The sequence below is a fragment of the Zonotrichia leucophrys genome, chromosome 4 (genome assembly GCF_028769735.1).
Source record: "Zonotrichia leucophrys gambelii isolate GWCS_2022_RI chromosome 4, RI_Zleu_2.0, whole genome shotgun sequence".
NCBI lineage: Eukaryota > Metazoa > Chordata > Aves > Passeriformes > Passerellidae > Zonotrichia > Zonotrichia leucophrys.
The window spans coordinates 43089004-43114756 of NC_088173.1; the positions used below are offsets into that span (position 1 = coordinate 43089004).

Here is a 25753-nt window from a genome sequence, read left to right on the forward strand (position 1 = left end):
GCGTGGCCGCGGGACAGCGGTGCGGGAGGCGGGGCCGGCAAAGGTGTGAGGGGCGGGGCCTACCGGAAGGGGGCGTGGCCGGTTGGTGCAGGGGGCGGGGCCTGGCAATACCGGGGCGGGCCCAGCTCAGGTGTGCAGGGCGGGGCCCCAGAGCGGCTGCGCGGGGCGGGACCGAGGTGATTTAGACCCCGGAAATCACCTCGGCCGCCATTTGCTCACTCAGAGCACGGTGCGGACGGGAGCTCCCTGTGCGGGCTCCGCAGGTAAGGCGCGGAGGCTTCGGCCTCCCCTTCTGTCCCTCTCTCTACCCCTGCTTCCTTCTCTGCCTATTCCCTTTCTTTCTCCCCCTTCCCTCTCCCCCTGAAACTCTCCTTTCCTCTCCTCCCAAACCCGACCCCCCCACTCCTTCCCGTCCTGTCCCTTCCCCGCTACTCCCTTCTATTCCTCCTCTCTCCATCATCCCTCTTCTGCCCCTTCGGCCTTTCCCTTCCTCTCCCGCTTCCCTCCTCACTCCGACCCCTCTCCCTCCCCGTCCTCACTCACCACCCCCATCTCTCCTGTCTCCCCGTCCTCCCCTCTCCTCCTTCCCTCGCACCGCGGGGCTCGGGGTGCCGGGCAATAATAAAGCCCTGACGGCCGGAGGCCGGCGCCCCCGCCCTCGCTGGGGTCCCCACACGGGGCCGGAGCCGCTCTGCGGGTTCCCCCACTGCAGTGCAACACAGCGTCCCACACCGCCGGGGCTCCGGCTGTCCCTACATCACACTGGGGGGTCCTGGGGTGGCGGGTCCGAGTAACAGGGGCATCCTCACTAGCAGGGGATCCCTGGGGAAGGGAGCGGGGAGCGCCCCCTCCGGAGGAGGGGTTCGGGGAGGGGCGGGGCCTGGAGGAAGCTCCCCCTCCAGATTCCGCCCCCTCACCCGGACCACTCCTCCGGACGCGGTCCCGCCCCGGCCCCCTCGCGGGGACCCCCTCCTCCGTACCGGGGCCCGGGGGGAGGGAGGGGGGCGGGTGGGGTGGGAGGGAAGCAGAGGGGGGGCTCGTCACTCTGCAGCGTGAACACACATTGAAAAAAGCAATTGCCAGACACACGAGCGTCCCCTCGGGTCTTGGCACCTCCCCCCTCCCTCCCCGGTCCCTCACATCCGCGCCTGTCCCGCTTTCTGCAGGGGATGCTCAGCTCGGGATGCGGCGGCAGCGTCGGTCGGAGCGCTGTGCGGAGAGCCGGATCGGGGGCTGCTGCTGCTCCTACCCGAGCTCCAAAGCGCTCGGGTGGGACCAGGATCTGGGCCCGAGGACTCAGGTCCTGATCCTGCCGGTATTTCCTGTGGGAGCTGGGCCGAGCCACTTCTACCTGGGCGGGCAGGGTGCGGGTGCTGGGGCTGGAGGATCAAGGTGGGATTGGGGATGCGATCGGCACCGGCATCGCCGCATTCGGAAAGAACCACTCCGGGAGAGGCGCTACAGCTCCGGCTGCAGCCGGCGGAGGGCTGGATCCCGCCGGGACTCCGGGCATGCTCCGGCAGGAAGGAACCGGTGCTATGCCGGTGTTGTGCCAGTGCCATGCCCGCCAGGAGGATGAGGCTTCCTGGGAGCAGCCTCTGGATCGCGCTGGAAGCGGGAAGGACACGGACAACGCCCGTACCGGCCCCAGGACCCCATCGGTATCGCCGCCCGCCCCGCGGGGCGCCCCCTGGCGGACACGGCGCCGCCCCGCAGCCCCCCGGCCCGGTAACCCCACGAGCCCCGCACTCCCCTACGAGCCGCAGCGCCCCAGCCCCTTCTCCGTGCCCGCACCCCCGGGGCTGCAGCGCCCCGGCCGGGAGCAGCCGCTCTGGGACGGCCGCTGGGGCCGAGGCGTTGCTGCTCCCGCTCCCATTGTGCCTGGTGTGGGACTGGAGCCACAGGGAAACACGAGGGAAAACCCCCCAGTGTTAAAAACCAGTGACAACTGTTTGTTCTTTATTTCCAGAGCCGTGAGGATCACCAAATCAAATGCTGAGAAGTGACCGGCCCAGCTGCACATCAAACACAGAATTTTGGTCCTCTCAGCACCCTGCTCCAAACACCTGAGCCAATCCCAGGGCTGTTCCAAAGGTCCTGCATGGGATGGGAATGACTGCTGCCAGTAAGAGACTTCCTCTGCAAATGCAGCTCCTTCCCTTCTGCTAATGCTGCTTTACACACCAGCCCCTGCAATGGCTGTAGGGAAGAACTGGCTGGCACTCAACATGTCAGCACCAAACTCTTCCCCATAACCCTGATTTTTCTGCCCTTCCCAGGATTTACCCAGCAGCTGTAAATGTGCTCACACAATGTCCCTTTGTTTCCCCAGGAAGAAGGGAACCAGACAATTCCTGAGGGTTCCTCTGGAGAGTGGCAGGGGCGTTTCCTGCAGGTGAGCGCTGCCAGGCCAAAGCCATGGTGGCTGCTGAGGCCGGGGCTGTTTCTGGGCCCAGAGGCCTCGGTGTCTCCTGCTCGCTGCCAGCCGTGCTCCTTGGTGTTCCCTCAGGGTGTCCCAGCTGGCTGGGAGCGCAGGGCAGGAGGAGCCAGAAGCTCCTGAAGGCAAGCAGCCCCTCGTGTCTGTGGGATCTGCAGGAGGAGCTGTGCCTGCACCGTGGCTCCTGGGCCAGGGGCTGCTCTGAGCAGGCACGTGGAAATGCTCCAGCCCACACAGAGCACCAAGAGCCCAGGAGGAGCCCAAGGAGCAGCTGGCATTACCTGGGAATGGAGGCACGGCCCGTTTGCAGAGGGGCTCACGCAGCAATTCCCGGTTCAGAGCTCCCACACAGCTGCCAGCTCTGTCCCAGCCACCCCAAATCCCTTCCCTGCTGCCCAGCCAGAGGCCACCATCCATCAGCAGCACTGAAGCCAAGGCAGTCTTCCCCCACAGATATTAAATCCCAGGCAGGAGCCCTCAGAGATACCTGAAAATCAGTGGGATGGAATTTAGTGTTTTCCAGGGATCCAGCTGCAAGTGCACAAGTGGTGGAAAGCTTTCACATCTCCCACTGGAGATGTGCTGAAGACAGAGATGTGCATCCCTTTCCTGAGGGAAAAGAATTTGGAGAGGCCACTGCTGAGGCTCTGAGAGGAGCTGAGCTTCAGCAGGGAGAGATGTCCCCCCCTGGGCACAGGGGCTGCCCCAGCACAGGCTGGGAGCACATCTGCCACTGCCTTCTCCTGCTTTAAACACCAACTGGATGTTCTCCATCCTGGAGCTCAGGGGGTGAAACCAGCTCAATTCCAGGCAGCTCTGTCCAGTGACCCCAGGGACACCATTGGGGTGAGGGTTAGAAACAGCCAGTTCTATGGAATATAGCTCTGTCCTTGTCCCTGTGCTGCTGAGCTTCCTTGGGAGCTCTGCTGGCTCCTGGCACAGCTGCTGTCCAAGGCAGCAGCTCTGCATGGGAATGCCCACACTCCATGGGGCACTGGGAGGTTACTGCAGCAGGAATGGAGCAGGGAATCTGGGGCTCTGGGTATAATTCATCACAACTAGCACAGCTGACAGGGAACCCCAAATCTGGGCCCCACACAGAGAACAATCTTTGTCCAGCCCTGTCAGCTCAAACCCCTGGGCTGGGAAGTTTTGGGAATTAAATGTATGAAATTATACAAATCACAGCAAGTGGCATCACCCAGAGGGACAATCCAGGTCCCAGACAATTCCTCCACAATCCACTATGGGGAAAACACCCTGTGCCTGCCAGGAGCTCTGACTCTGCTTTCCCTACCAGCTCCTGAGCAGTGTCAGGGCCACCATGAGAGCTTTAAAATCCAAATAAACCCCACATCCCACACAGTCATAATCCAAATAAAGAAATGCATTCTTGTCATCAAAGCTCAAAACTGTATTAGGAGTTCTGACAACAAGTTAATGGGATTCCCAGGAACCTCATTAATGCTCTTGGTTTCATTTTCGTGTTTTTAATCCCTCAGTGGGCAGCCTGTACAACTTATCCTGGGATTTAGAGGTTGAGCAGGGCTGGCTTTGGATTGACCTTCACCTCTGGCTCCAGCCTGTGCAAACACACCTTGTGCCAGGGTGGGTGAGCTCCTCACCTCAGCTTTTCCCTCCTAAATATCCCCTACTTATTTCCCTGTAGATGAACTCAGACTTTGCCCCAAACCATCCACTCCTCACCTCCATGTGGCCTCCAAGTGTCCATTCTGCTCCTCACAGGTGCCCTGGTGACACCACGTTGGTCCCTTTGCCCTTCTCCAGCCCGAGGCTGCTCCTCTGCTCGCTCTCTCCAGCCTCATCCCACAGGGATCCTCTTGTCCCTTCCCTGCTGGCTGCTGCCAAGGAAGGAGGACACAGTGAGTCCCAGGGCTGCCCCCTCAGCCCTGGAGAGTCCTGGGTGTGGCCTCGGATTTCCCAGGGGAATTGTCTGCTGGGCTCCCTTCAATGACCTCAGCAATTCCCTCACAAATGCCACCTCACTCCCCCTGACATCCCCTCACATTGCATTTTCCTACACAAACAGTTCTTGTATCCCCTCTGGATTACACCAGGTTTTCAGCTACATGAATGGCATCACCTGTGCCCACTGCTTGTTTTTCACCCAACCAAAATCAAGAGCAAATGTTGGTTGGGCTTTAAGAACTTGAAATAAATTTAAATCAAAATAAATCACCTTTTTCTTCTGTGCTTTTTTTCCCTTTGGATGCTGGACTTCCCTCTGAGGATGTGTGCTGAGCTCTGGTGGAGGGGCCTGTCAGGCTGAATGGCTGAGTTTGTGTTCTTCTCACTGGGGCATCAGAAATTGCCCCAATCCCTTTCCCAGGCTGTTCCCAGGCTGTGCTCAGGCTGTGGCAGCACAGGCAGATTCAGCTCTCAGCACTCCCTGCTCCAAACACAGCTCTGGCCTCCACTGCCATCTGTCTCTGCTGGGAGGTTTTCTCCTAGAGAAATCAAAGAATTGCTCATGGCAATTGGGAGAATGAATTTCCACAAAGGGAGTAAGGAATAAAATCCTGCTCTAGGAGCCCCTGGGATCTGCAGGACTGATAAGGGAAGGGACATTCACTCCCTGCAGTGCCCACAGCCCACCTGCAGCACCAGCACAGGCTGCCAGCTGGGCTCTGCCAGCCCCTCTCTGTCACCCTCCCTGTGCTGCTCCCTCTCAGTGCCCTGGGCAATCCAGCCCTGGATTGAGCAGCCCAAAGCTGGCTGGCAGCCCAGGGACAAAGGGACACTGCCAGGGATGAGGCACATTCCCAGCAAACGCTCCCAACAGAGCACACAGGCACCCCTGGAGCTCCTGGGTGGGGCTGGCAGGAGGGCACAGCCCCGGGGGGTGGCAGTGGCAGCAGCAAAGTGCCACGGTCTGGTGGCACAGCAGAGACACCAAGGGCAGCAGTGCCCATGGGAGGGGCACAATTAATGCTGCTCCCTGTGCTGCCCCATCCCAGCAGGAAAGCTCCAGGGGGGATGGAAACTCCTCCCCTGCCCCCAGCCCCAGGTAAGCACTGCTCAGTTTCACACACCCAGCTCTCACCTCCAGCTGCTCTGGGGCTGCTGCCACATCCCTGCCAAGGTGCCAAGGCCACTTGGGACAGGGCTCCCTCTGTGTCCCAGGGGATGGCAGGGACCAGGGTGCTCCAGCAAGGACAGCCTGAAACCAGAGCAGATGTCTCAGGGTCAGCAATGGGCTGGGGACAGGAGCTCTAAACCCAGATTGCTGAAAACAGCCCCCAAAATGTTCTATGATCACACCTTTAAAATGGCTCCAAAGGGCAGCAGCTCCACTGCCAGACCAGCACCTGCACCATTCCCTGTGCCAGCCCTGGCTCACTGAAAAACAAAACAAATCAGCCATCACCCATGTCCTGTTTGCAGAATTCCTGACCCAAACCCTCACCTTTCCTGCCCAGCACTGAGGGAAATCTGACACAGCATTATAAATAACCTTTGCTGAGAGCAGCCATCACCCCAGTCCCCCAGCCTTGGCAAGATTTGCAGTGAATGGACCCAAGTTCTAATCCTGAACCTAAATTCCTGTCAGTTTTTGTTAGAAAGATACTGAACAGTAAATCATGCAACAGAATTGAAAAACTGCACAAGGAAAAACAAGGCCCAGAGCAAACCCAACCGCCCCCATCACTGCTGCACCCCAGTTTTGGGAGAAATGCTGATATCATTTCTAAATACTCCCCTTCCCTCCTACTCAGTCTCCAGCCCAAAGCCCACTTCTCACAGACACAAACTAACAAGCCTGAGGCATTGTTCCCAGCAGCAGATGCAATTCCTGAACTCCCTTTTCCCTGGATTGCTCTTCTAAGCACTTGCAGGAAACTCACCTGAGCCCAGAGACTGTTGTGCTTTCCCAGAGGGAAACAGAGCCCGATGGGCCCCAGCTCTGGCACCACATTGCCCTTGTTCCTGCTGACCTGGGAGGCCACAGGTGAGCCCAGTCCCTCAGAGCCCATCCCTGGCACCAGGAGAGCTGGAGCTGTTCCCAGATTCCAGGGCCCTGCAGGGCTGAGCTCTGTGCCCGCACCATCCCTCATTCTCCTCCCACTGCTCCCAAACCCTCCCAGCCCTGCCCCTGCATCCGTGCCAGGCCAGGCCCTGCCCCAGCCCCGGCCAAGGCTGTCACCCAGCCCTGCAGCAGCTGCCACCCTGGCAGGGCTGGGAATGCACCGAGAGCTCCTGAGCCCAGAGCAGTCCTGGGGGCACAGGCAGTGCCCAAGCTGCCCCTCAGGGCACAGCAGTCCTGGGGGCACAGGCAGTGCCCAAGCTGCCCCTCAGGGCACAGCCCGCCGGCACAGCATCCCAGCTCCCCAGGGCACAGCCAGCACCAGTCCCTTTAGCCAGAACCTGCATTTGTCCCTTCCCTTGCCTTGTCCAGCAGACACAGCTGGGGCTGGGCTGTCAGGAATGGCAATCCCATGGCAGTCAGTCCCAGCAGAGAGGAAAAGAGGAGCCCTGTGTCCCTCTGACTTACCCCACAGCGTGGGCAGGAGCAGAGCCCTCCAGTGCAGAGCCCTGGCGCTGAAGCCTCTTGCCTTTGGCTGCCCAAACACCAAAGTTTTTGGCAAAGATGGGAGGAGTTTGATGATTTTTCCTGCCCTGAAAGAGAGAAGGAAAAGAAAATTAAGTCCACTGTGGAAGTCAAAGGCTCTCATACTTCTGCCCTGATTGCTCCCTATGGGGTTTTATCCATGAGAGGTGACACCAATTCAAGCACCAACGTGTCCTTTGCCAGCATTTTTACTCCTGACTATTTCAGACAATAAAAGGATGCTCATTTTTCATATTGCATTCTCTGCCTAATTTGAACAGAACCATTTTTATCCCAGACCCCACGTGTCAGCCATTCCATCCTTTACCACTGGATTTGGCAGAAAGGCAGGGACACCTGGGATGCTGCATCACAAGAAATCCCAAAGAGAATCCCCCCCAAAACCTCACAGACAAAGGTTTTTGCTTTTGGGACACAAGAAAGGCCTTTGACCATTGGCATCCACGTGCAAAGCCCACACTGAGCACTTGGTTTTAAAGATGCTGCACTTGAAGTTGCAGACATGGAATTGCTTTGGGATTTGGCATTTCCTGCACCCACACAAACACATTAAAGGAATGAAGTGCAGAGTCCTGAAGTTTGGTTATTCCAATCCTGTTTTGGTAGTGCCACTTGACACACCAAAATCCACAGCAACACTTCAAAAAATGAAAAGCAACTTTCACCCCCACATCCCCCTTCCTTTAGATTTTGCAGGTTTGGGGTCCTCTTAAGAACAGGTTAAAGGAAAGAAGAAGAAAAGCCCAGGACCTGCTACCAGCCAGTGCACCAACCGCCTGTTTTCCACAGATTCCCCTCACAGCTGATGGCTTCTCTAAGAAAGCTTCAGTTCCCCCTTACCACAATCACCTGCAGCACTCACTGCCAGCCCCAAAGGCCAGTGCCCATCTCTGAGCTACCCCAGGGAGCTCAGTCCCTCTCTGTGGGACAGAACCTGCTCTGGGCCCCAGAGCTGACTCCAACCCCTGCTGGCTGAACTGTCCAGCTGTAGGATCCAGCTGGATGCTGCAGGGCAGAGTGTGTGACCCTGTGTGAAATCAGGCTCCAAAGGCAGCCCCTGATGCCCCAGCACTGCTGCTGGAAGCGCTGGCAGCCCCTGGCACAGATGGGATGGAGCCTTCCCACAGCTCTGTGCCCTGGCACCGAGGGTGGCACCACAGAGAGGCCGCTGGAAGTGAAACCAAGGCTGCATTTCCATGGGCACTGATGGCACTGAAAGCCCCAGCCCAGAGCTGCTCCTGCCCAGCACAGCAGCTCCAAGTGCTGCTGCAGGCCCAGGCTCGGAGGGAGCCCTGCAGCTGTGACAGCAACGCAGCCACAGCAATTCCCAGGCACAGAGAGATCCATCCCCAGCTGCCCCAACAACTGAACCTCTGTGGCTCAGTCAGGGCTGTCCCTGCTCCGGGCAGGAGGAGCCACACAGCCCCGAGCCCGCGCTCACACCCTGCCCTGCAGCAGGAAACAAGGGGTTCATGAACCTTTGGGGACACATCTGTCCCCAGAGGGGTCTGACAAACATCCAGCAGTGTGGATCTTTAATGAAGACAGCTTGTACCTACCCTTGCAACAGACTCACCCATGTTATTTCCTCAAAGTCTCTGTTTTAATGTATTTTGCTATTCCAAGTGTTTAAACAAGACTGACCATGAGCTCTGCACCCTTGCCACGCTCCAAGCCCTAAGGAAGAGCTGGATATCCTCACACCCATCCAATCTGAGGGAGCTGCTGCAGCATTTAAAACATTTAAAAGCCACCCCTGCCCCGAGGGTGCCAGCCCAGCACTGGATATGGGAGAGCGAGCAGACAACAGCCACTGCAGCCTCTGCACTCTCAGCACTCCAGCTGCACTGCCCTCATTGCTCAGCCACTCTCAGCTCTGTTCCCAGGACTCCCAGCAGGAACCTGAGGGCCCTTTCCAGATGCAAATCCCCAAAGAACCACTGCTCTCCTCTCTGCCCACCCTCCTGCCCCAGCTTTTACCCCTTTGATCGCCACCACCCACCCAGGACACAGAGGAGGCTCTCGGGCGCCAGCTGAGACCCAAATCGTTCCAGGCGCCTCAGGAAATAAATACAAATAAACTCGTCCCTTCTAGGGTAACAAAATGTCTCGGTGCCCAGTTCCTGTTTCCTAAGGCAAAACACACGGAGCAGGGGAAATGGCAAGTCCCAAACCCAACAAAACCCGGTTTGCCATCGGTTTCCACAGACTCCAGGTGGCCCACAGAATGAAATAACAGGGTATTGGTTTAATCCACAGTGGACAGAAAACAAGCAAAATTGAAAGTCATAATCCAGACTAGTTTGAGCACAGTGTTAAACTCTAATGTATGCAAAAGAACATCTCATGAACAAATCCGAAGACCGTTTAAAGTGTAACCGGACCCTAAGGAATACAGCCACAGCACTCCACCCGCACATTAATCTAGAGACAAACGGAAGAATTTAAGGTGACGGTTCTGGCAAACAGCAAGCCCCAGCTGCCTTTATCCTACAAACGTGTAAATTTAAGATGAACTTTGTTTTACACAATGAGCTGCCCGAGCCCGACAGCCAGCTTATTCCACGGAACGCGATCCCAGAGAGCCGCAGGCCGGGACAGCCCCGTCCCACCCACAGCGGGTCCCCCGCAGCAGCAGCGCCCAAAGCAGCCCCGTCCTGCTGAGGGCGCCCCCGGCCCCGGTGCCCCCGGCCCCGCTCCCTCCGCTCCGGCCGCTCACCTGAGGGCACCGCCCGCCGCCTCCCGCCGCCGCTGCCGAGCCGAGGGCATTGGCCCCGCTCCTGGCTCCGAGGCCGCGTTCTGCGCTGCAGGGCGCGCTCCGGGGGACGCGGGCCCGGGCAGGGACAGGGTGGCCCGGGCCGAGGCGGCTGTGCCAGCACTCTGTCCCCTCACGGGGCTCAGGCCGGGGAGCGGGGCCCGGCCACCGGCCGCCATTGCGGAGCAGAGTCAGGGACGGCCGAAGAGCCGAGCGCGGCCGAGTGGAGCCGAGAACAGCCGAGTGTGGCCGAGAACAGCCGAGCGTACCCGAAGGGCCGACTCGGGCCGCGATTTGCCGAATCGATCCGAGTTTAGCTGAGGTGAACTGAACGGAACGGGACGGAACCGCGGTCAGCCGAACCGAGCTACATAAACCGAACCGAACTAGATAAGCCGAACCACGAGATCAGCCCAACCACGGTGAACATTACGGGGTCGGTCGAACCGAACCGAGCTGAGCTCCGAATGCAGCGAGCGACTCCGAGTCCGGCGGAACAGAGCCGAGCTCGGCCGAACCCGGCCTGCTGCTCTCGTGCCCATTAATTAGTGCGTGTGCAGCCCCAGCCTAATGAGCACTGAACGTGTCACAGACACACCAGCCACCCTCCTGACACTGATGCTCCCAGGGATTTTCCTTTTTCCAGGGTCCAGAACTCTCCCAAAGGAGTGAGAAAATGCTGTCGGCATAAGGGGCTGCACAGTTCTTGGGAATGTCCTCGCTGGACAAGTGACACAAAGGGCACAGGGAGCATTTAAAGCAAACCAATTGACAAAAAGCCACTTTTAGGTCAGAGAGAGGCTGAATCCCCATAAGGAAATCCACTGAAACAATAAGCTAAGTGATGGAAATTCAGAGTTTGGCTGTGGTATGAAATGTTATCATATTATCCCAAATAGTCACAGAACAAAACAAATAAAGGCATTTTAAATCCTAAGTTTAGAAGTGTAAGTGCAAATGAGATCAAATGCACAAATTCAGGTAAGATATGGACTGTAATCACTGTTTCTGTAGTCAATGGCTTCGTGTTCGAACCTGAGTGACCCCCCCTCTCCTCTGTCACCTGGGTGTCCTTGCTGTGTTTCCTTGAGAGTCCCAGAATACCTTGGAAGTGATTCTTCCCCTGCTCCTGCCTGCATTTGTCAGAAATGGTTCATTTAGACAGCACAGCACTCATAAAGAACCAGCCCCGCAGGAGTCACAGCACCATTGCACTCACCCTGAAATCCTGGCCAACAGCACCAGCTCTGTGCCCTATCCCCAAACTTCTGTCTGCCCAAAGTTTTCAGTCCCAATTCAGCAAGACAAGACAATTGAAAAGGATTCAAGTCTTGACATCAGATGGTGACAAAAACGGCCTATTTAATTCTTACCTCAACCATGAGTTATTGTTATTTCTGCCCTCTGTGCTCCCTTGTCCCTACCCATTCTCCTGGGCAGGATTATAAACTGTACTTTGAAATAACACACTTGCTGCAACCTGAGGAGATTCAATATCAGCACCTTGACCTTTACTTTCTGAATTCCCATCTTAGTAACAGGATTTTGGGCAGTGTAAAGTTTTACAATTTGATTTACTCCATACAATTTCGAGGCCACATATTCTGCACATCCCTTTCCTCCCTCACAAGCATTTGTTACCTGCACGAGACAAAGGCAGTGAGGTAAGGCACAGACACCAGGTAAAGACAGCCAGGTAGTGCAGGAGGACAGAGAGCTGTGCACAGCTTTATTTTATTTACATCTCTGTAACTGGAGCTCTAAGATGGAGCACAGCTCAGCCAGGAAGGACCTGGCAGGGGCTGCAGTGCCCTGCGTGGGGCTGGGCTGGAGCCAAACTGCATCCCTGGGAGGCCGTGGGCCCAGCCCTCCCTGGCTGTGACACGCGGCCTCTCACTGAGCACCTCCATTCCCCGTCAAACAGAACACTCAGGAAGGAACACAATCAACAATTCCAAGTACAGAAACCACTGAGCTGCCTTTCAGGACCCCACAGCGTTCAGTCAATTCTTACTTTGCAGTGCTCGAGGTATTTCAGCAATAAATTCCCTGTCATTGCTAAGAGTTCAGCAGCTCCTCAGTGGGAGGGTTTCCAGTTATGTTTTTCTAACAGCAGCTCAAAGCTTAAGCAGTTTCAGCATCCATCAGCCTGAATCCCATGGATTTCAGGCATCTTGCATGGATGTTTTATAACTTAAATGGAAATCCTACCTGCAGTCTTAAATACATAAATATCTTCTGCCACTTGGCTCTACTGAAAAGCTTTCTGCTGATATAACACAACATTTCTTTAACAGAGGGATAACCATATTCCTAGTTTGCACATTTTCTATCAACACATTGGTTATTGCAGCATTTTTCTACGCCAGCCTCTTGGTGCCAGGTCACACATGAGCAGGATTTAAAGCCTTGGGCTTTTCAGGGGAGTTTTTGCCCAAGTTCCAAGTCAGAGCCAGCATCTGCAGTTTGGGCAGTGTGCATCTCCGTGGGTGCTTGCAGCCCGCACCCCAGCGCTGCAGGGGTTAATGGTGAGGGGACACCTCTCCCACGGGGCACTGTCACTGCTCAGTCCCAGCCCAGAAGGCAGCAGGACTGTCCTTCAGCAGCCCAGGCGTTCCAGGGGCATTCCCAGTGCTCTCCAGGGCCGTCCCCTCACACCGTGGTCTCTGTTTTCTGAATGCTCCGACTGCTCAGGTGCTGCTGGATCAGCCTCTTCTCTCGTGTGTACCTGAGAGGGAGAAGGCATTGAAATAACCTCTGCAAACCTTCAGCCCAAATTCCAACCAGCTGCTCACACGTGGGTCCATTCCCAACCTTTGTGGCCCTGTCCCACTTTCCCAATGCAGGCAAGTCTGGTATTTTCTAAATGTTTCCTGACACTTGGATTCAAAGTGATTATCAGCCCTTCATGCAGTAACAGATCTGTGGCTGCTGCAGCCTCTTGGTGCTCCTGGACTCAGGAGAGGCTCACAAATATGGCAGCTCCTCTGGCTTGTACCTGTGGGACAATCCCCCTTTTTGCCAGGGGCATTTCCATCACTCACCTCAAGTTTTAAGGGGACATCAGGCATTGATGTGGCTGAAATGCTACAGAATCAAAATGGTACCACGTGTGGTACTGCATTTACCCTTTCCAAGGGAACAGCAGCAAGTACTGACCGATCCAGTCGAAAGCCCAGAAAGCAAACAGCGAACAAAATAAAGAGAAGCTACCCTGAGGGTCCAAATTTTCTGAAGACTCCACTCTGTGTGTAGTCAGTGTTAATTATGAAATCTTTAAGAGCAGCCGGATAGGGAAAGGATTACAAACCCTCCTAATCCCTGCAGCCTTCCCATCACAGTGTTCCACCTGCACTCTGCTACATCCATATGTTCTCCTCATGAGCCAATTGTACAGATTGCCCTGGACTCTGTGACACCTCATTTTGTGTCTGTTTACCTTGCAGTTGTCTGTTGAATCTCCTGCTTCTCCTCTTCATTTATTCTGTGCAGAATGGATTCCAAGAAGGGAAGATGGAATGAAATGTACTGAGCCACCTGCCAAGGAGAAGACAAGAAAGGCACTACTGACTGTGGTCACCGAGGAAAACTCCACGAGCTATGAGAAGTGAGGATATACATACATCACTGCTGATCTCTTCCACATCCCTATCCATGAGAAAGAACTTGGCAACCTTCTGAGAGGGCCCCTGCAGCAGCCTGTGCAGCAAGGGAACATCTCTACTCCTCAGCTGCTTCTTTTCTGGAATGTATAAGCAGTGTCACAAAACACAGAACCAACCACAGGGGCTCCATCTACCACCTGCAGTCACGAGCCTTTGTTCCTGACAAGGATCCCATACTGACTCGAGTGCAATGACCAGATACCTAACAGGTCCCTGATGTTGTGCCATTTAAAATACCTTCTCCCCCAGTTCCCTCCTATTCTCTAGGTGTTCCCTTTAATAAAGATCAAATCTCCCTTTTCCTGGAAAAGTAAACTGCTATGGAAGTAACCCTTTTCCACTGACCAGTGAGTACTTTGAACTCAGCATACGCAATGCAAAGCTGTCAGCTGAAATACACACAATTATTCAGCTTTTCCTCTCCAGAGGAGACATCTCTGAAGGGTCCCTGAGAAGGCAAAATGCCACAGCACACACACAATGCACAAACAAGGACAGAGGCCTGGCACAAGTCCTGCTACTCCAAGGGACACATTCCACACACACAGAATGATCAGAGCTGAGGTGCTCAGGCAGCAGTGGCTGGCTTACCTCCAGATGCATGGACAACGTAAAGTGCAAATTCATGGGGGCTGTTTTCTATCTGTGAAAAAAAAAGAAATTCCATTCAGACTCACAGACCTTCCCAGCACTTCCCTCTCAGCACATTTTCCCTGTGTGTCTCAGCTCAGAGATTTGGATCAAAGCCTGAGACAGGGATCCTGTCTGTACAAGAGTTAAAGATAGTGGATCTGGATAAAGCAGAAAGCTGTGCTGCCACGTTCACTGTCCCTGTGCCAGCCCTAACCCTCGTGTTCCCATGTGCCCAAACCAGAAACACACTGCAAACCCAGATCTGTCCTGCCTGCTTTCCTTGCAGCATCCTTAACTGCTTCCTAGAGCTTATTCTCCCCTCACACGTGGATCTGCTGTTTGTGCTGCCATCAAGGTAAACCTCTGTGACCTACCCTCGTGCCTGACAGCCACATTCAGAGAACAGCACAGCTTTTGAACACTTTCTTTGCAGTGTATTCCCTACAACTCTACTCCCTGCTCTCTAATTCCCTTCCTTGCTACTCCTAGAAGCTGTTTTCCTTCCAAGACACTCACAAGTCTTACTAACCACTCAAAGTAACTCTGTAATAGTGAAGTCTCCAGACAAGTTAAATGGGAAGTTTAAGACCATTAAAGTATTAATTAAACACTAAGCATGAAAAATCAAGATATTTGAGAAATATGCAGCAGTAAGGGCAAAGCTGCTTCTGACCACATACGACATTGTTGGTGGGAGATGGTTCCAAGGAAATTAAAAAAAAAAGTCGTTTCAGGCAGCATGGCGCTGGCCTCGAGCAGTACTTGTAGCTGTAACCTTCCCATCTTTCCACACGCCCGGCTCCCAGGGAAAGCGCGTCCCAGACGGGCGCTGGGATAATCGCTGCTGTTTCAGGCGAGCCGCAGTTCCCGGGCTGTCCGCGGGAGGGCAGCACCGCCAGGGTTAAAATTGTCCATCGGGGTTTTTTACACTCCGCTCCATGCACTGTCCTCGCCCAGCTATTCCACATCTTTCCCGCAGTGCTGGAGCGAGTGCACGTGGGAATGAACGCTTCCAGAACACGGCCACGCTTCCTCCTGCCAGCAGACTTACCTTAAACTTCCGAAGCAACTGCTCTATCATTTGTCTGGTTCTCATCTGGCTGTTGATTCTTATTTTGGTTTCTGACCCAAAAGCCGGAGTGAAAACGGATGTCTGGGAACAAGAGCAGCCACACCACGGCCTGAGCCTGAGGCACACCTCACTGGGCAGGGCTCCCTGTCCCTCAGGTGACAAAGCCAAGCCTAAAATTTCCTACCTCGTGGTTGTAGAAGTGGCCATTGATAGAGAACCTGTGAGTTTCTACTTCTGTCCTGGTGATGGTGGGGAGCTTGGTCCTCCTGCGCACGGCTGCGGCATCGCTGCTGCTGCGGGGCAGGGTGGCACAGTCGAGCTCCTGCTCCCTCCTGGACCTGAGAGTGTGACTTTCATAGCATGGATAACCTGGACAGAAGAGAACCACGCGTCCTGTGCAGCTGCCAGCACCCCCAGAGGAGGGAGGCTCTCAGGGAAGGGCTTCATTTACTGTTTACTATTTATTATTTTTGGGGGGATGGAGCAGGAAAGGAACAAAGCAGAGGCATATGATGAAGAACAGGCTGCTTGCAGGGGTTGCAGTTTGCTGATTTGCTCCCTTGGGAATGATTTCTTGGATGAAAGCACAGCTCATTGCCACTGGCTGTTCACCAAGCCACCTGCACAGCCCTAAGCAGCCCTAGGTGGATGTCAGAGCCAAGCACTGATTTGGTGTTTCCTCAACTGGATATGGAGTGAAAGAAAGTGTGTGCTTGTGGGAGAAATGTTCCTCCTAAAATGAGGGAGAAATGCTCCTCCATAAATCTGAGTTGTTCTCTAGGGCAAATGAACATTGTGAGGAGAAAATGAGTTAACAAGCAGGGGACAGACAGGGAAAAATTTTTGGAGCAAATTTGAGGTAGGCCGTAGTGCACAAAATGAAAATTTAGAGGTAAACTGAGGCACATCCAGGTAAAGGTTTGAGGATAAAATTTAGGTAATGTGTAGGGAAGAGGATGAGCATTTTGAGACAGTGAGAAGCAGGGAATGTCATACTGTGGAAATCACTCCTATTTATCTGAGGAAGGACTGCCCTAGGGAATGGCTTTACCTGGGATTTGGCTCCTGTAGGGCCTTACAGAATAAGCCTTGGTGCTCTGTGATCCTGTGCTGCTCCTTGCACAAATTCCATTCCTCACTCCATTCCTCAAAGCGCGACTGTCGTAAAAGGTGCCGTAAAATGTGCCGTATTTACGACAGGTTTTTCTTGCCCATCTTGGGGTTTTATCTGGTTTTTTTCTTGTCAGTCTTGGGGGTTTTTTTCTGGGTTTCTTCTTCCCCATCTTTGTTTTTTTTTTTTTCTGGGTTTTCTGTGGCAGTTTTCTGGTTTTTTTCTTGCCCATCTTGGGGGTTTTTTTTACTGGGTTTTTTGGGTCTTTTCTAGCCTATCTTGGGGTATTTTTCTGGGTTTTTACTCGACCAGAACCAAGAAAAAAAAAAAAAAAGGCGGGGTGGGGGGGAAGGCAGCTGGGGATTTTTTATTCTAAATTTAACAATGAGTTGCAAAACCTGAAAAGCAAAAGTCACATATACAAGGTTAAATCCAGTCAGCATGCGCTCACACATGCAGAGACGAGCAGACACACAGACAGACACAGGCACAAAACAGAGATGCTTTGGACCATCCCGCTCATCTTGCACACCAGGCTCCCAAAGGGCCACCCTGCAAGGAAAAAGGCATTTTGGAATTGCTGACATCTCACTGCAGGACTCTGCTTAAAATCATTCACTCTCATCTTCCATTTCCTGAGTAGAACTGTAGACTCATGGGGTGGTTTGGATGGAAGGCAAGATCATGGAGTTCCAGCCATGGCCAGGAACACCGTGCCATGGGCAGGGACACCTTCCACTGACTCAGAATGCCCACAGAGCTCCCTGGACACATGCCCCTGGCTCTCCCCACCCCACGGGCAGCCAGCCCACCTGCAATGATGTTGTCCAGGAGGGTGGTGGGCATGCAGAAGAGCCCCACCAGCAAGTCACTGATGGCCAGGTTCAGGATGAACAGGTTGGTGACCGTGCGCATGCGCCTGCTCCACAGCACGATGAAACAAACCCCCCCGTTGCCCACCATGCACAGGAGGAAGATGAGCAGGTAGGAGGTGATGAAGACAGCAGCCACCCAAGGCTGGTGGAGGTAGAAGTCCACGTAGGAGATATTTCCTTCCAGATAAAGGTACTTGTAAGTCCTGTTGTAATTCAGCAAATCCAAGTGAGGCCAATCCAACTAGGAGTTTGAGTCCATTCTCCTCCTTGTGTTCTAATGTGCCCTAAAAGATATTTGTAAAGAGGCCATTTTAGTCTGCTTGCAATTCATCTGAAGCAATGTGATAATATTATTATCAGTATTATTATGGCATTGTTTTCTGTTTTGGGTCCACTGTGTGCTGAAATAAGCGTGAAACTCACTTGCACCCTGGCAGCAGTGAGGTGGCTGAACAATAATCACTAAAAAGTCACTAACTCCAGCACTGAAAAACAGGGATTAAAGCTTTCTCAAGTGGCACAAGCCTTCTGCCTGCAAGTATTCAAATCCAGCCCCATTTCATGGACATGGTTTTGTGTGCAGCTGGGTGATTTAATTCCCTGCTCCCTGCTAGTCAAGCTACCTAACTCCAAGGCTGCAATCAAGAAGGACCACATTGTGTCTGAAACATGCTGAGCTACAAGAGAGCTGGGTTCATTTCCAAGCAGCTAACTTGACTTGGAGGCAGCATTCCAAACTCTTTTCCACATATATTTTGTCTCCCAGATGAGGATGTCTAAAGAAGCAGGGGGCAAAATTAATTGGTGGCAGCAGGAATGAAATTAAAGTGTGAGCACAGGTGCTCTCAAGATACTCCAAATTTCTTAATAGAAATGGGATTTAAATTTAGGCACAAGTTATCTGAATCCTGATGAGCTTGTATGAAAGCTCAGCAAAGCCTCTGCAAGTGTTTTACTCTCAAGAATTAAGTGCAGTAAAAAAAAAGTATTTATTCTGCTGTGCCTCAGGTTTGGAACAAGCAGAGCAGTGAAAACCCATCATGTTCTGCTCTCTTGTGCCTGTTCAGATATCAGCAGCAGTGCAGTGTCTTAATGGGTCTGTATTTTACAGACTTATTAAATGCCTGCACAGCCAGGCAGGGAGACAAAAAAGTCTGGAGTCCCTCACCAAAACCCAGCTGCTTGTTGGTTTGAACAAGTGTAGGGATAGTTGTACATTCTGTGGGGCTGTCCTTACAGACAAAGGCTTATTTATCTTGATTAGTTTTTACTCAACATGCTTTCAAAATCATTGGAGGTGATCTTACCGAGATGTCTGATGTGCCAAATGCTTTCCCCAGCCAGAGCTCAGAGTCAGCCTTGTGAGAAGTGCTTTAATGCCCATTTTCCTGATCCCTCAAGGAAGAAGCACTGGTGCTCTTGCACCCCAACCTGGGCTCAAGATGGGGAACTCTGAGAGAATGCCAACACAGATGTTTGACAACATGAGTTTACACTGCTCCTTTAATCCCAGACCTGGAGCTGGGCTTTATAAATCCCAGGAGATGCTCTCTCCATTAAAAAGCAGCATTCCTGTTGCTCCCTTTGCTGCTCTTCACCACATTACTATTATTATTACTCTTACCCACTAATTTTCTGCCATAATCTTTTGCTACCCAGAGGAGCTGCTTTAGGGAGACACTGTGGCCAGGAGAAGGTGGCTTTTGGCTCCCACCACATTCCCAGTCCCCATGCCCAGCTGTCCCTGGGCTGTCCCCAGAGGTGCCTTTCCTCCCTCACCTGCAGGAGTTTGGCTTTTCCAGGGGTCTCTGATGATTCGAGGCAGAAGTTCTTGGTCATGCCATGACAGGGCTGTCCCTTATCACACTAAAAGCAGGAGGAATAATGGTTATTTTGGATACATATTTTGTGTTTTCTCTCTGTTTCTGATACTGTGCTGTGAGGCAGCAGCTTCTAATCACTTCAGTAATGATCTCTGGAATGGTTTTTGTCCATAGCTGGTAAACAAGAAGTTGTAAACAGCCTTGAGGCAAAACTGGAGCTGAGTCTCATCCCAGTTGCACTAATGAAATTTTGGCTGTGCAGGCATAGGGAAGAGGCTGTGCAAACACTGCAGATGACAGGAAATGGAAAAGCTCCATGGATTTCTATTATCCTGAAGCTGAGGGGGAGAAGGATTGGCTGGAAGGAGAAATTAAGACAGTGCCTTGTGTTTTCACAGGGGCCTTGCCTGCTAAAACAAGCAGTGATAAATAATTGAGAGAGGCACGGAGGACAGAAACATAAATCATCTAAGAAAAGAGAAAAAATTATGCAATACCTAATTGGTATAAGAGGATGAATAACAGTAATCTGCTTCCACGTGGTAACTTGATAAGAGCAAGGCCTCTCTCCTTCATTTAATACATCAGAGAAAATCTGCAAAGGAATAAAGTGGGAGGGAGCCTCCCAGAGTGAAAACTGCCCCAACCCACAGTGGGTTCCCAAGCACAGGAGGCTCATTCCCTGCTGGAATCTCAGACACAGCCTCCATGGACAAATACACAATGTAACATCTCACAGCCTGACCAGGACACTTGTGTACCTCTGGGTAGAGAAATTCAGTTTTCCCTCGTTAGAGCAGCAGTTCCAAGCCATTATGAAGTGATGCCATTATTTTCACGTTGGGCACGTGGAAGAAATCCCCTGGAGCAGCCACCACTGCCTCATCCCTGTGCACAACCTGCTGGGTTTGTCATCCTGATGTCTTCATTTTTATGTGTGAAATACCCTCACAGGATCCTCTGAGGCTGAAACAAAAATAAGGAGACTTCAGAGATGGGAGGAACAGCAGGAGCATGCAGCTGTACATGAAGAACATTCAGTGTGGTAAGTGCTAAAAAATTTGTTCTTCCCTTGTCCTGAGCTTAGTAATGGCACAAGAACAGAGATTTCCCAGGACTCCCAGTTCCCAAGGTTTCCCACTTTGGAAAATGATCCCTGGTCTGCTGAAAAGTCAGAAATTCCCAGGGGCAAAACACAGCCCCTGAAGGATGGCAAAAAGAACAGGACATTGGTCTGTGAGTGTCTGAGAAATAAGGGAGAGAGAAATTAATGGATCATCCTCTGCCATAGGGAACCAGGAAGGGAGCCACTGACTAAAAACCTGAAATGCTGTTCCACAGGGACCCCATGCACAGCCCATGGGAATCTGGGCTCCTCTTGGCTTCTCTTCCAGAGCAAGGGGGAACTGCAGCCACCCCAAACCCCCCATTCCCAGTTCCACAGGGACTGGTGCAGGAGGTGTTTGGTCTAGGCCATGCAGGGCTTGAGCTGCGGACTCTGGGGATATTTGTGAATTAAGGTAATAGAACTTACTCTTTAGGTATTTAACTTTTTCATCCATCAATATTTCCATCCTATTTTATATGACATACCTCAGAGTGGTTCATCTCCAAATAAGCCCAAATATCCTAGTAAGTTTTCAGCTGGGAGAAAGGAGCTGTGGAAGAAAATATACCCTTAAAAATAACCAGTTGCAATCAAATCATTCTTTCTTACTGACATTTACTTTCATAAAGAAAAACAAGAGCACCTTGAGAAGTAAATTTCTCATTTTGAAATGGGCAATCCCAGGCAGATGTGCCAATCTCAGAGCTGCACACACATCTCCTCTCAATGAACTTAAACTGCTTATCCTCCCCTCAGAGCCATTTATCTGCATAGGCTGAGCTGGGGCCAAAGGAAATAGTTTGTAGGTATTGCTTTTTGAAATAGGTGTTTCTTTTTAAAAGATCTCAAACTTCAAATGATGGAGAACAAGGCTATCAGCAGGATGACTGGAATAAACACCAGACTTAGCTGTGGATTACTCATCCACTTGAGCTGGGAATAGAAAACATTTCACTCTAAAGCCAAATTGTAACTGTAAATCAGAAGGTGCAAATGGCAGGTGAGGCATTCACAGCAAGTTGGCAATGGCTTTGTATTTTTATACATATATATATATATTTATATATATTTATATATCATTTCCATCCTGCTTCATTAGAACCAAGGCTGCTTACCTATTCCTTGTCATTATAATTCTTTAAGCTTCTAAATATATTTTTTTATTTGATGCGTCACAGGCCGTTTTAAATCTTAACTAAGATCTCAGCCAACTGCTCCCTGAAATCAGGTTAAAGTAAGATTTCCACACCCAGGCACATTTATGCCACCACTTTATTGAGAAGCCTGACAAGCAATAGGATTTTAGCTGCCTTACCTTGGAAGCAAGTCCCTGTTTTAAAAGCTTTCAGTAGGAAATTACTCAAGTTCTCCTGGGATGCAGTGGCAGTTTCCCATCCATCACTGGAAACTGGGCAGGGACCCCACAGAATATCTGGACTGGCCACAGCTTTTTCCCTGGAGAGATGCTCCAGCAGTTCAGCAGTGAGTGCTGGGGTTTGGTCTATAGGAAGAGCTAAATCAATGATCCCTGCTGGCCTCTTGGCAGCACTAAATTCCCCACAAATAGGACATGAGCCTCCTAAATTGCACCTTTCAGCTCAGCCTGTGCTCACAAGTCACTCTGACAGCCCTGTCATTGGGCACTGAAACTGAGGGGAGAAATTGGGGAGCAGGTAGACAGAGGTAAAAAACACCCCTGAAAAGTGGGACAATCATGAGAGAGTCTCAGTGGAGGACAGGATTGGCAAACAACAGAAATGTTTTAGGGGCCCATCAGCCAGTGAGGGCAAATGCAGCAGGTACAGGAGACAGCTCTGCCAGCAGGCAGTTTGTGTCCCCCCAAAATGGGGGGCACAGAGGATCCTGTAATCATTGCCAAGTGAAAGACCAGAAAATCCAAACCTATCCCAAGGCACAGAGCACACCACAGGGGTTCTTTGCACCAGCCAGAGCCACGGAATTTTTTCATTTCCACCTCTTTTGGCACAGAAGTGCCACTGCCCTCTGTGAGACAGGCATGAGAGGTGACGGTCCACGACCTGGTCACACAGTGAGGGTATCGTGACTTACAGCCTGTCACAGTAAACACCCTCTCACCCCCCACCCAAGCTCCTGGGCTGCAGAACATTGGACGATGCCTCACTAGGAATTGGGCAGAGCAGCCTGCCTGGCCCAAGGGCAGGACAGGTGAGCTCCCTGTGCAGCACCCTGGGGCTGGATCCTGAACACTCCCCCTCAGCCCATGCTGGATTTGCCCAGAGGCAATGCCTTTAATTTTAAATAAGTGCACAGGAGAAGAACTGGCTGTGAGGGTGACAGCAGAGGTTTAAATGCAGTGTCACCTCTGCAGAAAGATGATGGTTGTAGAAGGGCTGAACTCTCCCCGCACCTTCCTACCTTCTGACTGCTCCCTTTACATCACCATCCACATCCACACAGGCATTTTAGGTAATCATTGATTTTTTTTTTTTCCTGTGGCCTGCTCTGAGGATTTGAATCCTTTTAGTGCTCTTGAATTTCCATTTGCTGCTGCCTCAGTGACTCAATTTTAATTAACACCAAATTCTAAGCCTTACCTGGATAACACGGATAGGTACCTCTGATTGATGTCAGGAATTTGACATGCTGAGAGATTACCTGGGAAACCTCCTGGTTTGACTCCAGTTAAAGCCAATACTGCTCAGTAAATGACAGCTGCAACCCACAGCAGTCCAAACAGCAAGGACTGCAAGGAAGTTTTCCTTGCTAGGATTTTCTTTTGGAAAAAAACCCAGCAGCACAGATCTATTCTTTTGGGATGAGGTGCCATCTTACTTACCAGCCTCAGGAAATGCTCAGAGTTACACTTGTTTACACCCCTTTCCCCAGCTAAACACCCCAAACTGATCTCACTGCATTTCAGACTTTGCAGCCCCAGGAAAGGTTCAGATTTAAATGCTAACATGAGCTACTTCAAGCTCCAGATACTTTCCTCCTACTGGAGGTACCTGCTACTAATAGAAGAGCAAAATAAAATTATGTCTTGTCATAAAATGAGCAAAATAAAATTTGTCTTAATCACTGAGAAAAAACAAAACAAAACAAACAGCCTCAGGATCATCTTTCTCCAATTCTGGAGTTCTACAGAGCGCTCCAGCTCCCAGCCCAGGCCCTCCTGCAACACGGGGGCTGGAACCCCAAAGGCAGAGGCTCAGGGGCACCTGATGCCGTCTCCATCTCAAACTGCTCCTCATCCCAGCCTTGCCCACCCCGGGCAGCCCAAGGGGGCTGTTCCCGGCCGGCAGGTCCCTGGCATCACCGGGATCCCGGGGCAGGCAGTGTTGTGCCCCCCTGCCAACCAGGGCACCTCCAGGAGTGGCGGCAGCATTCCAGCTCTCTCCCTCACACACACAGACCTGTTGTTCGCCGAGCTCCCGCGGTTTTCCCCAGCTCCCAGCTGCGGCAGGGAGGCAGGAGCAGCCCTGCCCGGGGGAAGGCAGCCCCAGCCCGATCCCCCCGGGTACCCACCCCGCTTTCCGCTCCGCCTCCGGCTCCGCAGGCAGCAGCGAGGCGAGGCTGCAGCCCCCGCTCCCGCAGCCCTGCGGTTCCTGCCTCAGGCAGGGAGGAGGGACAGGAGGAAGGAGGGAGCCGAGAGCCCAGCCCAAAGCCAGGCGCCAAGCCCCGGGGCTTCGGGGCTGCCCGGCTGGAAGAGTTTCTGGGCTATGTTCCATTGCAGAGCCTTTCTGCTCTGCTTGAGGCATCCCTCGGCCTTGGGAAGCTCATTCCAAGGGTCAGGAAGTCACAGCTACCTCTGCAGGTGCCACCCCCCATCCATCAGAACCCAGATTCCCCCAGAGCTCCGAGTGCTCCCAGCACTGTGGCATCTCCCAGACTCTGTTCCTACCTGCTGAGCTCCAGCATTCAGGTCCAGGCTCTCCAGAGATTCCAGCTTTTACATCAGGAACTCAGGGAAAAAAAAAAAACCCAAAACAACAGTCTGTGTGGCCCAGGTGAAACCAGGTGGCCCCTGTAGTTGAAATGGTGAAATGGCAAGTCCTGCCTTACCTGCCTCTGCATCAGGATTTTCTGGAAAGAAAAGCAGCATCCCAAAGACAGATTCTAGGAGAACAGGTTTCCAACTAATGATTTCATAGACATAAGAATCATTCCTTAATAAGAATAAATTCTCTATTTTTACACTCCCCTTTTGATTCCTGGCATAGTTTAAAAATTAATCCTTTAACAAATCATTTAAATTTCAGAGAACAAGAACATATTCCAATATCAATTGAAACCAGCAAATTCTTTTCCAGCATAACTCAGCTGGAGTTATAACAACACTGTATGGGGGCATCACGTGCTGTACATGGAGGCTGAGAAGCTCCAGCCACACACAGACACTGCAGTGAGGGCAGTTTTGCCGTGTGATGCAGCAGATGGAATCCCAGAATCCAGGATGTTGGACTGGGGGCCTGGAGCTGGATGAACTAAAAAGCCACAGACAGAGAAACCTCAGACCAAGAGAGGATCCTGAATACAGGTAAGAAGATTTTGTCTAGAATTCCTACCCCAGCTCTCCCTGCACACACACACACTGCTGCAGTTCTGTCTCCCCATCACTTCCTTATATTCACATTCCCTCGGCCTGGAAGCCCAAAAGGCGGCAAGTTCACTTTGTAATCCAACGAGCTTCAGATGAGCAAGTGTTACTCATGGAAGCAACAAAACATCCACATCGCAGGGAAGTGAGACTTGCAGGGAACTGAGACTTGCAGGGAATCGCTTTTTGCTTCCCCCATTCCCCGTGGAACATCAGCATGGAATCCTCATCACGGATTCATTGCAGAATATTGTCCTTTAAGTTTTAAAAACGGCTCCGTGAGCGGCAGGGCCGATCCGTGTCCCAGGACGCTTCCATCTCTTTGGAAGGCCGGCGGCTCCATCTGCTGGGAGCAGAAGGAAGGACAGGATGCGAAATAAACTCGAGGAGAGCTCATGGAACTGTCCATGGAACTCCAAAACGGTTTGGTTTGGACCTCAAGGATCATCCAGTCCCACCTCAGAGCCTGTTCAGGGCACACTGCTGTCCATTGGCCCCTGATTGCAGATGGATATGGAAGTGATGGAGGTGTTCAGGGAATGATGGTTGTTTTTCCCTGTGCTGGCTAATCTGGTCATTAAAAAGACTAATTGACCTCTTCCAACAGGGAAACATGTAAGCAAGAGGTGCCAAAAAAATTTGAGTTCCTGTGAAATGAAACCTGCTGGTATCTGATTTAAAATCCCTCTGTGTGGTCACTGGTTTGACTTCCACAGACTGCTCACACTGCCCAGGTATATCCAGTTCTGCTGTCAATGCTTTTGTCCGATGGCATAATTTCTATTTTTGCCTTGCAAACAGCATCTGGCTGATATAGGGGCATGGAGAGAAAAGGAAGGGGAGCAACTCCCGGGGTGCAAATGCTCCCAGTTCCACTCTGCACACTTGAGCCCACCCCGCAGCCTGGGGCTGCCCCGCTCTGACCCCGGCTCCCCCGCATCTCACCAGTCTGGGGTGTGCCCTGAGCCCCCAAACGCAGCCCAAATGGCTATCTGATTTTAAATACAGGATTTGGGCTCTCTGGTCAAAGCCTTAAAGTGCCTGGATTAGCCCCCACTCGCACTGCCCAAACAGAGCTGGAGTCTGTTTCACAGCCCTGGGACT

General features: G+C 52.3%; 2 protein-coding genes and 1 long non-coding RNA gene across 13 annotated transcripts; 1 reads left to right on the forward strand and 2 right to left on the reverse strand.

Annotated features, from left to right (window-relative positions):
* The first annotated feature begins 218 nt into the window (after nt 1-218).
* LOC135446894 (uncharacterized) lies at nt 219-2648 on the forward strand. Its single transcript, XR_010439927.1, has 3 exons — nt 219-263; nt 1167-2395; nt 2510-2648. It is a non-coding gene; the product is annotated as an uncharacterized LOC135446894 (long non-coding RNA).
* Nucleotides 1943-9981, reverse strand: LOC135446893 (uncharacterized). Of its 10 annotated transcripts, XR_010439925.1 has the most exons (7): nt 9748-9981; nt 6951-7075; nt 5720-5797; nt 5502-5618; nt 4638-4905; nt 4145-4299; nt 1943-3046 (listed from the first exon to the last, which is right to left on the reverse strand). XR_010439925.1 is itself a non-coding variant. In XM_064711393.1 (6 exons), the coding sequence occupies exons 1-5, from the start codon at nt 9960-9962 to the stop codon at nt 4178-4180; spliced, it is 657 nt and encodes a 218-aa protein (XP_064567463.1). In that variant the 5' UTR covers nt 9963-9981; the 3' UTR covers nt 1943-3046; nt 4145-4177. The 10 variants fall into 10 exon arrangements, 5 of the variants coding, with proteins under 5 accessions (XP_064567463.1, XP_064567462.1, XP_064567464.1 ...); XR_010439922.1 differs by lacking the exon at nt 4638-4905 and having other exon boundaries at nt 1943-2199; nt 2925-4299; XR_010439924.1 differs by having other exon boundaries at nt 1943-4296.
* Nucleotides 9982-11149: 1168 nt separating this feature from the next.
* LOC135446896 (ras association domain-containing protein 6-like) lies at nt 11150-19824 on the reverse strand. Of its 2 annotated transcripts, XM_064711401.1 has the most exons (9): nt 19724-19824; nt 18919-19005; nt 17077-17423; nt 15338-15522; nt 15133-15234; nt 14040-14091; nt 13407-13525; nt 13223-13320; nt 11150-12511 (listed from the first exon to the last, which is right to left on the reverse strand). In XM_064711401.1, the coding sequence occupies exons 3-9, from the start codon at nt 17225-17227 to the stop codon at nt 12436-12438; spliced, it is 783 nt and encodes a 260-aa protein (XP_064567471.1). In that variant the 5' UTR covers nt 17228-17423; nt 18919-19005; nt 19724-19824; the 3' UTR covers nt 11150-12435. The 2 variants fall into 2 exon arrangements, with proteins under 2 accessions (XP_064567471.1, XP_064567472.1); XM_064711402.1 differs by lacking the exons at nt 18919-19005; nt 19724-19824 and adding an exon at nt 18447-18578.
* Nucleotides 19825-25753: the final 5929 nt, after the last annotated feature.

What these genes read in the sequence shown, in the direction of transcription:
- LOC135446893 (XM_064711393.1), bottom strand. Translation starts at nt 9,962, where the DNA reads ATGGCGGCCGGTGGCCGGGCCCCGCTCCCCGGCCTGAGCCCCGTGAGG. An exon ending in GCTCCTGCCCACGCTGTGGG is followed by an intron (nt 5,798 to 6,950) that starts GTAAGTCAGAGG and finishes TTTGTTTTTCAG; the next exon opens with TGAGCCAGGGCTGGCACAGG. An exon ending in CCTTTGGAGCCATTTTAAAG is followed by an intron (nt 5,619 to 5,719) that starts GTGTGATCATAG and finishes CTCTGGTTTCAG; the next exon opens with GCTGTCCTTGCTGGAGCACC.
- LOC135446896 (XM_064711401.1), bottom strand. Translation starts at nt 17,227, where the DNA reads ATGGTGGGCAACGGGGGGGTTTGTTTCATCGTGCTGTGGAGCAGGCGC. An exon ending in CCTGGACAACATCATTGCAG is followed by an intron (nt 15,523 to 17,076) that starts GTGGGCTGGCTG and finishes TCTTCTGTCCAG; the next exon opens with GTTATCCATGCTATGAAAGT. An exon ending in ATTCAACAGACAACTGCAAG is followed by an intron (nt 12,512 to 13,222) that starts GTAAACAGACAC and finishes TCTCCCTCTCAG; the next exon opens with GTACACACGAGAGAAGAGGC.